At 35.2% G+C, this 11,010-nt stretch overlaps 1 protein-coding gene across 1 annotated transcript; it reads left to right on the top strand.

Moving 5' to 3' along the window:
• On the top strand, nucleotides 3,969-8,087 carry LOC109354359 (phosphatidylcholine transfer protein-like). Its single transcript, XM_019596809.1, has 6 exons — nucleotides 3,969-4,445; nucleotides 4,599-4,767; nucleotides 4,853-5,029; nucleotides 5,628-5,711; nucleotides 6,761-6,842; nucleotides 7,555-8,087. Exons 1-6 carry the CDS (start codon nucleotides 4,219-4,221, stop codon nucleotides 7,995-7,997), a joined length of 1,182 nt encoding a protein of 393 aa, XP_019452354.1. The 5' UTR covers nucleotides 3,969-4,218; the 3' UTR covers nucleotides 7,998-8,087.

The following is an 11,010-nucleotide window of genomic DNA, read 5'->3' as shown; positions in this document are numbered from 1 at the left end:
TTTGCATTTGTCTCCAATCCCATCTTTCATTTTCAAACACCGGAACATCCCTACTAATCAACATCTTTTCTCTAATTGGATCATATAGCTTCTACACACCAGTGGCATGATACCCTACTAGAATCATTGCTTGATTTTTGTCTTGGAGTTTGGTTTTCTTCTGGTCTGACACATGTCTAAAGGCAAGTGATCCAAATATTCTGAGGTGCCATACTGGTGGTTTTCTTCCTGACCATAATTCAAGTGGTACTCTACCTTCAAGCCTTTTTGTTGGACACATATTCAAGATGTATACTGAAGTTAATACAACTTCGGCCCACAGTTTTTGTGGTAAATCCTTCTCCTTGATGAGACTTCTAGCCATGCCCACAATGGTTCTATTTCTTCTTTCTGTAAGGCCATTATGTTGAGGGGTGTAAGGTGATGTTATTTCATGGTTGATTCCTTTTCTTTTGTAGTAGGCTTCAAATTTATATGAAGTAAATTCCACTCCTCCATTTGTTCTAAGTACCTTCAATTTCTTTCCACTCTCTTTTTCAGCAACTGCTTTGAAATTCAAGAATGATTCAAATGCATTGCTTTTGGTCTTCAACACATCTAACCATATCATTCTACTGAATTCATCCACAAAGATTATGAAGTATCTATTTCCAGCCATTGAAGGAGTTTAAGAGGGCCCACAAACATCTGAATGCACAACCTCTAACATTGACTTTGATCTCATGTTCAGTTCTGATTTGAATGAATTTATGGGTTGTTTTCCAACCAGACATATTTCACAAGCCTTTTGAGGTAATGTTGTGCTGAGAATTCCATTCACCATATGTTTTGATCCTAAATGATGTAAGCTATTGAAGTTTAGATGACCATACCTTGAATGCCACAACCAGCTTTCACCACTAGTCTCCATAGTGGCCAAGCATTGAACTTCAGTAGCCTTAATGTTTACTTGATATGTTATGTTCTTGGTTTGCTTGCTCTTGAGTATGAGTTTATCATCTGAATCAAAGAGTTCAAGATGTCCATTCCTTACTAGCATATTGAACCCTTTCTCTACCAATTGACCAATGCTAAGTAGGTTGCATTTCATCTTAGGCACTAATAGCACATTTGAAATCATAGCCTTTGATTCATTCTGCCTTGTGAAGCCTACATTCCCAGATCCTTTAACCTCTAGTGAACTGCCATCTTCAAATTTTACTTGATTCTTCTTTGATGAATTAAAGTCTATCAACCACTTTTTGTGCCTTGTCATATGGTTTGAACATCCTGAATCTAGATACCATGATTCAATTAATGAGTTTTCTGCTGAGTTTGTCACCATTAAACTCAATGGTTCAGAATCTGATTCCTCTTGTGCATCATAGGCTTCCTCATAATTCTTTGATTGTCTTGATTTATCATATGTGCATTCATAGGAGTAGTGACCCATCTTGTGGCATTTGAAACATTCTAATTTTCTTTTGTCAAATCTCTTCTTATTTTGACTCATTCTTGACCTTCCTCTTCTATAAGATGATTCAGGCCAATCAAGAGTGGATTTGATCCTTTTTGAGTTTATTGGCCATTTCTTTTGATACCCCTGCCTTCCTTTCCACTTCTTGTCTTTTCTTCTTTCATCATCATTATAATGATTTGCCTTCAAAGCTTGTTCTGTTTTCTTGCTTGGATTCCTATCAAGCAGCATTGTCTCATGTGCTTCTAATGAGCTTTGAAGTTCTTCAATCTTCATATTGTTGATGTCTTTTGATTCTTCAATTGTTACCACAATAAAATCAAACTTTTGAGGCAAAGATCTCATAATCTTCTCAATTATCATGAGATCTGAGATTGCTTCTCCATAACCTTTCATTTGGTTGGTTATGGTTAGGATTTTGGTGAAGTACTCACCAATTCTATCACTTTCTTCCATGTTTAGCAGCTCATACCGCTTTCCTAGAGTCTGTAACTTCACCTTCTTAATCTTGTCTCCCCCTGCATGACTTCGAATCAGTATGTCCCATGCTTCTTTGGCAGTAATTGAATTCTGAATTTTTTCAAAGTGCATGACTTCGAATCAGAAACAATGCCTTGTTGTCCTTCTTTCTTGCTTCTTTATGTATAGTTCTCTGTACTTCTGTGGCATCAATATTCAATGGTAGGAATCCATCTTCAACTACTTCACTCACTTCTTGGAAGTAAAATAGGACCGTCGTTTGAGTCTTCCACATGTCCCAATTTTTCTCTGTTAAGATGGGGAGTCCCATTGATGGGAGATTATTGCCATTTCTTCAATGAATCTGTTTTCTAACCCTTCTCTGATTTAAGTCTCCACCAGTTTGCAATCTCCTTGTTTCCTCAATACCTTCACACGCAGTGAAAGCTACACGAATCTTCACACTTAGTGAAAATTGCAATGTTCTACCCAACAGGTTCTTTTGATCTTCTTGCTCGTGATACCAAGTTTGTTGGAGATTGATGCAGAAAAACAGAAAGTAGAGAGGAAGAAGAAGATAGTTTATGAGAGAATTATGTGTTCTCATTTATTGAATCAAAAGAATACATCATTTCCTTCTATAGTAAAGTAGTTCAACTACCAAGTAACTATAACAAACTCAACTATTGTTTATAGTAAGCTATAACAACTTGACTAGATACACTCTAATACTTGAATTATACATCTATTTCAATATTCCATTCGATTTCAGAAATTGCTCTCAATCAAGTAATGATATGTTTAATACAACTACTACATGCCATACTAATTATCATTGTAACCATGATTTATTACTCAAATATATACATGCATTTTTAGAAATGTATTACTTCCATAAATATATTTTGGAGCAAAGTTTAATTTTTTTCTTTCCATTTTGGTCCTCATGATAGGGTTTTCTCATAATACTTTTATTGTTAACTAAGAACTCATAATTTTTGTATCATTAAGTTTAGAATTTAAAGATTTACAAAATTTCACTAATAATTTTCGAAACTTGAACTATTAAAAAACCTAAAGGACTTCATTGAAATAAAAAACTTCGTGGACCCACTTGAAAACAAAAAAATAATTTAAAGGCCGAAGGTAATTGTTTTGTCATATTTTATAGTAAAGGTATTTTTGGAAAGGAAAAAAAGGTGTGAATAACTGAAGCAAGTGGAACAAATATTATGTGGCCATGATTAAAGTGGGTGGGGTTGGATGAAGCCGAATGTTTCTGTAATAACCTTAGAATAAGTGTAGGTTGATGTGGATAAACAAAAATAAGATGAGAGAATAGAAAAAAACATATTAGATTTGATTGAAAAAGATATATGACAATGTAGGAATATTATGTATTGTTATTACATCATCTGTTATTTATATTTAGTAATTATTGATTCTTTAAAAATAATTTAAATGAATAATATAACAACTATATATAAATATTTATTCAGAGAAAAAATGTAGGATAGAAAGATTGCTTGGTAGATGATAAATTAGGGAACTAAATACCAAAACCCATTTGCAGGCACAATCAACCTATGGCCCATAATTTATGTAATCTACATAACACCTTAAAATAAAATAATATAAAAATGTAAAAGTGAATGTGAGGTCTGAAATCCATAAATTGATATTTCATTAAATTAATTGGTTAATTGATGAATAAACACATATATCCTATGGCCCATAATTTACGTAATCTATATAACACCTTAAAATAAAATAATATAAAATGCAAAAGTGAATGTGAGGTCTGAAATCCACAAATTGATATTTCATTAAATTAATTGGTTAATTGATGAATATACATAAATAACAAAAAATTTGGTGCAGTGATATAAATATTAAAAAGTAAAGAGTTTGATTTTAGAAAACAAAATTTATTAAGAATGAGATGTGTATTCTAAAATTAATTAGTTAATAGTTTCTTAACCATAGAGAGGGAGATAATACACAAAAGACACACGGATAACTGGATCGACACGTGTAATGAGTGCTGCGCTTATCTCTCATTCTTATCCCTATAGCCCTAAAACTACTTTGTCATCTTCTTTCTCGAATCGCTTATTTCAATCTATCACTCCATTCTTCTTATTCATACTCTTTCATTTACCTCATCTCTTCTAAGTTCTATTCTTATCTATTTCCCTCCAATAATCGCTGTTCTTTCATGTCTATAATTTTCGATTATTATTGAGTGAGAAAGGGATTCAATTAAATTTCATAATAATAATTTCAATTTTATCCTGTTTCGTATGGGAATTATGAATAGAGTGAGTTTCAGTTCTGGAATTGTGGATTTATTGAAAGATGTTATGATGCTTATAGCTCCTATTATGATAGGTGTTTTGGTTGGTTGGGCGTGGAAACCTAAATGGGCCAATCATGTCAATTGGTTTTCTAATTTTCTCAACTTCCGCTTCATTTCTCTCTCTCCTCTCACTTCTACTCACTCTCCCTATTCCTACTCCACCACCACTAGGTAATCAAATCAATTACATAATTTTAATTTCATTTCAAGACTCGGCGCAATGATAAGATTGCTGCTTATTTGTTTATTTTCGAGTCCTGGAAACAACCTGTTTCCGGCCGATTGGCGTGTTTTATTTATTTAATCGTAATTGTACATGGGCAGTTCTGGTGCAGAGGTTGAGAAAGATGATGCGAATTCTTCTTTGACGGAAGAAGATTTAAGTTATTTATGCAAGTTAGTTGAGGAAAAAGATGATGGTCCTGTTTGGATTCCGATGATGGACCGTTCTACCCCTACAATGTCCTTTGAAGCTTGGCGTAGGGATCCTGAGGTATTCTTTTTTGATCCTTTATTTTATAATGCATTTCACTTATTCAATTGAACATGAATTCAATATGTATATTTGTGATTGTTAGAATGGACCGCCACAATATCGAAGCAGAACTGTGTTTGAAGATGCTAGTCCTGAGTTGGTTAGGGATTTCTTTTGGGATGACGAGTTCCGGTCGAAGTGGGATGATATGCTTTTATATGCAAATACCATACAAGAAAGCCCTCTTACAGGAACATTGCTAGTGCATTGGGTTTGCAAGGTTACTCACATTGCCACTCTTTACTTTTTTTGTTACTAGCTTTACCTGTTTTAGGCTATGCTTGGATATCTAATACTTGTGTTCCCAGTGTTTTAAATTGCGGCTGACCACGTTATTGTCAGTGTGACTCACGATCATGGCCTGTTGAGGTTGTGGTGGCTGCCGCAACCAAGACTTTGTGGCCCTTCTGAAATGTGGTTCACATTATAAAACACTGAAAGTTTTTATACTAACAACAACCGAGCCTTTATCCCACTAGGTGAAATCGGTTATATAGATCAAGCGATGCCATAATGCTCTATCATAAGACACTCTATTATAAAACACTGAAAGTTTCTATACTATTGTTTGGATACTTTATGATGGATTGAAGTGAATAATGATAAGTTGGTTCTGTTCATTCTATCTAATACCCCCCAAATTGGGAGGGAAGAAAAATAGAGGCATTGAATGGAATCCAATCCATTAGGTTCTATCCAATCCCATCATATTATTTAGAATTGACTGGAATCTAGTACCATCTCATTCCATTCCAAACATCTTAAGTCTCAACTCAATTTTTTGCTATCTCATGCTGTGCAATTCTCCCTTGCTACAGTTTCCATTCTTTTGCAGTGACAGAGAATATGTCATAGGCCGCAGAATTTGGAATTCAGGACAAGCTTATTACTGTGTAACAAAGGTATGCAAATGCCTTTGAGCAAGAAAAATCTTATTATTTGCGCATAAGCTTGTCTTATCAGTTCTCATTGTGAAAATTATTATGTTTCTATGATATTTTAGTTTAAAAGTATGAGTTTTCTTGTAATTATGGATGTTGGTCCCTCTGGACATGTCATGCATGTGACTGGTTCTTTTGAGTTTTGATTTCATAAACTATTGACTCTTTCTTTGCTACCATAATGAATGTCAAGGTTGGGTCCGCTGGTTACTTAGATACTGAAACTTCTTGCTAATATAATGCTTCAATTGGCATGTGTTCTTGTCATGGTTGTCAAGCCGGGAAAAGCACGTAAAGTGGGAGAAAGGAACAATAACTCAGACCGGGTAGAGATGCAGAAGGTTTAGAAAAAAGAGTAGGTTTTATTCTTAAATATTCTGATTAGGTATGAGCGGGAGGGAAGGATTCCTGACATTTTTTGAAAAAGATAATGGTGGCAAATAGGATTTTAAAGCGGGTCATGCAGTAACCAACCTGTTTTATTGCGTGACCTGATCATGCAAAAACCACATGTGAGATACTATACTGCTGAAATATAATCAGATGATTCTTATTTGATTCACACAATTTGTCTTGCAATTCTAGACCAACAATGATTCACTTTGATCCGTATCGCTGCAGAGCAGAGTCACATGAATTGCATCTAGATTCATGTGAATTTGATGACAAGGTTCTTATGATATCTTATTCTCCTAAATGCTAACTTGTGTATTGAGACTGTGTACTAAGAGTTAACTAGCTCATTTTGCTTGCTTTTTCATCAATGTTGATATGATGAAAGTTGTTAAGTTTGTATTTGTAAAGCATGCGGTTTGGTTGTCTCAATTGAGTCTTAGCAGTTAGTTGTCATACACTGAAGTGATTCGAATTGAGTAACTTATTTCTCACTTTGGAGAATAGCCAATGCTAATAGATAATTGCAGTTGTTTTCTCACTCTTTATAGAGGGGTCTTTTATATGCTATGTTTCTAATTTGTGATATCAATTGTTTCCATATTTTGCATGTCCAGGGTGTACCTTGCCCCTCTTTGCCAAGGCGCAGCAAACCTAAGCGAGTTGATCTATATTACTCAAGCTGGTGTATTCGTGCAGGTAACATGCAGTTTAGACCTTAATTCTTGAAGCACTCTTTATTCAACAGTCATTGCATGTTGTAAGAAATGATTAATGTGTGTTCACACTTCACATTATTTAAACTAGACCTGACCTCCGCTACTGGTAAAAGAATTTATCATGATAAAAAATTAAATCATTGATATAATAACTAAAACAATAGACCTGAATTATCTGATACTTTTGACTTCAAGGCCTCCCTCCTCAACTCAATTTTAGAATTTACTCCTCAAATCATCAAATTAAAGACTAAATCATTGTCTTGTGAAAGAAGTGTTCTCTTAAAGTTTGGAAATGGGACTCAAATAAAAGTGATTTTGGTTTCATATAAATGTTAGTTAAAAGCTTGGTTGTTGTTGTATGGTAGAACATGAAGGAATTCAGTTTTTTTTGTCAGAGAAGGGTTTATAAGCATGAATGGCATCTTTTGTCCTAAAAAATGTGTCACTCCATGTTCCACCACTTATAATTGGTCAGAAAAATGTTTAGATATTAAAAATTTAACTTAAATATATTTTTTCAATAAATCACAAGTGGTTGACAACATGAAGTGAACACACTTTTTGGGATAGAAGATGTGCTCCCTTATAAGCTTGGGATGCAAGACTTTTTTAAATTCTACGTTGTCTTCATTTGTTGTGGATTCATAGACAATAGAGACTTATGTGCATCTCTTGCTTATGTTGATTAGTTAAATCAAGAAAAGATGGCCAGCTGACTGCATGTGAAGTGTTATTGTTTCATTACGAAGACATGGGAATACCCTGGGAACTTGCTAAGATCGGAGTTCGTCGGGGTATGTGGGGAACTGTCAAGAAGTTTGATCCTGGACTAAGGTTATATGAGAAAGAGAGGGCTTCAGGTGTGCCACTGTCGCGCTCCGCTCTTGCTGCTAACATCAGCACTAAGGTAAGTGAAGACTATCTGAGGTCTCTGGAAAACACAACCAGTAACATGTTAGAGACTGAAAATCAGGTGGATTCTCCTAGCAAACCAGTTGGGAGGAACATACCGAAGCTTCTAGTTGTTGGTGGAGCTATTGCCCTTGCTTGCACCCTTGATCATGGACTACTCACCAAGGCCGTTCTATTTGGAGTTGCCCGAAAGTTTGCAAAAATTGGAAGGAAGTTGTGATACATTATACTTGTTGTTTCTTTGTTGAAGTGCTGGAATTAGAAACTAAGATAACAGTACTTGCTTTCAAGCAACTGTTTGTTTTAGATCTTCTTGGCAGCTGTGGTTCCAGGAGAATGTTATTACTCTATTTGTGAAGCAGATTTTAAGTGGAAATAGTGAAGATGTATATTTAAGTTTTCCCTGTTACAAGAATAACTACAGCGTTGTGCCTAGACCTGGTTGGTCTGGCCGGTCATGGCTGGTCAAACGTCCGAAAATTGATAGGGCTTGGTTCGTCCTCTCATTTAATTGTTTCATTAACTTATGTCACAAATTAATACAATCATTGGAGATGCTAAATACAATGTAAAAATAATGTATTTTTACTGAAACATACCTAGTAACTCTTATTATTCGTTATAGTGTTACATACTATTATTTTTCTATTAAATTCTCATATCTACGAGAAAGTGGCATATATCATAAAATAATATTTTATTTATTAATAATTGATTTACAAGTTATATATGTTATTTTCTTGTGTATGATGATTTAGATGGAGCTTAGAGGTAGGAGTGAGTAGGATCTGACCCTATCCGCTTACCTAGTTTGACTCGATTATGACCGGCCTTGAATTGGGTCAGGTCATGGTCAGATTCAGTTCAAAAATTAGACCTGAATAATATTTAGGTCGGATAGGGGACAAACTTGATCATGTCCGTCAATGGTTACTCACTTGTTATGTTTGTATATGTTTCTATTTAATTGTGTGCAAATCAATTATAATTATTTGGTCAAAAATATGATTGTTTCTCTAATTTTTAATCATATACTTAAATCATTTCAAGGAGTGACTCAATTGAGAATAGTTCTTATATAAAAACTGTGAGAATAATAAATTTGGGCATTATAACCAATCACATATGATTATGATTAAAATTTAGTTATTGGATATTCATATGCATGTATCTTTTTAATCTTGACCATTTACTAAGATTCAGCAATTTATATTAACTATTTTCATTTCTCACACTAGCGCATTGTTCTTTGTGAGTAACTCTCTATTATTTCATAATTACTATATTTAATGTCTTGGAAAAATGGGTAATTTTTTTTTCTTTTATGTAACATATAACTTACAAATCATTTTTTCCATTTTATCTATTCTCTTTCAAGACGTCACATTTTCAAACCTTTGCGGAAATAATTTCTTAATACTTAAAATGTAATTGAACGAAACACAATTCTTTTCTGAATACTTTTCATTAATCAATTCTTGAATTTGTAATACGTACATAATGGTTTACAAAATACAAGGTGAAGTCTATTTTTCGCCCCTAACAAAGACTAAAAATACAAATAAAAATAAAATAATGTCGAGGGCGTTGGCATTACAAAAGTACCCTACACAAGTTCCCTATCAAAAGAAAGAAAGGAGCTCCTAGACTGGTGGTGCACTGGAAACCTCACTCGGGTCTTCCTCGATCTCCGAGTCTGAAGAGATCTCTATAACCTCCACCGAATCCTCTATGCAAATTAACTCTACATAGTCATCATCCTCATCCTCCACCACCTCATCTGCTGCCTAATCCATCGAAGGGTCCATGGTGTACCCCCTACATGCCTGCTCCTTCCGTCCCTCTTGGCGTTGAGTCAGTAGATGAGAATCTCGGTTGGGGCTAGGTCCTAACAACCTCCGATCTGCCTTGTACCTCAGCTAGTGCGGATGGACCGGCAGGTACGGAACGATGCTTCCTAAACTACGTAATATGTCGGAAGATGCAACACAGAACCACCACATACGAGATCTAATTCCAGGTCATAGGGACCAGTGTAGGTGTATCTGTTGCCTTCAACGCTCCATGCCCCCTCCTGGGACATGGTAAATTGGTACCCCTGATCATCGCCGATCTGTCCATCTAAACATGGATGTATACGAGTATACCAGAAAGAAAGAGAAGGAGTAAAACATCTAATGAAAAACTTATCACTGACGTCGTGAAATTACACATAATATCACTCCCAAGACAAAGAACAAGTACAAATATATCATATGACCATACAAGCATGTATTAATGATGAATGAAGTATAAAACTTATGATGTTAGAATCAATATCGATAAATACCATGTATGCATGCTATGCATATGTCCATCATCCTTACACCATTATCCTCTCAATAACTATTCAGAAATAATTGACAGGTCCCATACCAAGCCGATTTGATCGCACCAAAACTTATTCCTCGCAAGGATATATATGTGATCGATTTGTTCCAACAGAACTATCCATTTCAGGACGGTGTCGTATCAAACACTTTCTGGGCATCCGTCTCATCGATCCTGATTGCAAAGAGGGGTTGTTAGAGATCGTCTAGTTTGCGCTGTGAGCACTGTGCGATCCAACAAAATACCTCATCCAGGAATATACGGGACTCGTCTCACCTAGACTCTCCCTCAAGACTTTGCTGACGAATCACCACCATCGCCGTCCTTCACAACATCTCGGGGCTCTTTCGTCTCCCGTTCCTCTCCACTAATTCATTATTCACAATGAATATGCACACTAACCGAAGTTAGAAAATTAAATCTTTTAATCCATCTTTTATAACGATCTGCCCATCCTAAGACATCTCCCATCGGTAATGCTTCTAATGGGAGCCGATCTTAACATTTAAACCACATAGAATAAACCTCAGCACCACTACAAACCATCATTGAATCACCCTGAACGGCTCTCAAGCCAAGCCTCTTACGATTAGACGATCTCGTTGTGTGGGCATTGTAACGGCCCGAAAAATACTTCTAAAAAACATTGCGGAAAAATGGGTAAATTTTTTTTTGAATAAAGAGATGTATAAAATTGTTTCCTTTTAAAACCTTCATTTTCCGGGACATCACTTTAAGTAACTCAAATGCGGAAAATCAACTTATCGTTATCGAATGATAACTTAACCTGATTCACAATTTCCTGAATAACACAATGCATATAAACGGTTAAGTCATCTTTAGTTCATACAAACTAACTCAGC

Source organism: Lupinus angustifolius, chromosome LG08 (genome assembly GCF_001865875.1).
Source record: "Lupinus angustifolius cultivar Tanjil chromosome LG08, LupAngTanjil_v1.0, whole genome shotgun sequence".
NCBI classification, from domain to species: Eukaryota; Viridiplantae; Streptophyta; class Magnoliopsida; order Fabales; family Fabaceae; genus Lupinus; species Lupinus angustifolius.
This window is presented reverse-complemented; position numbering and strand designations above follow the sequence as displayed.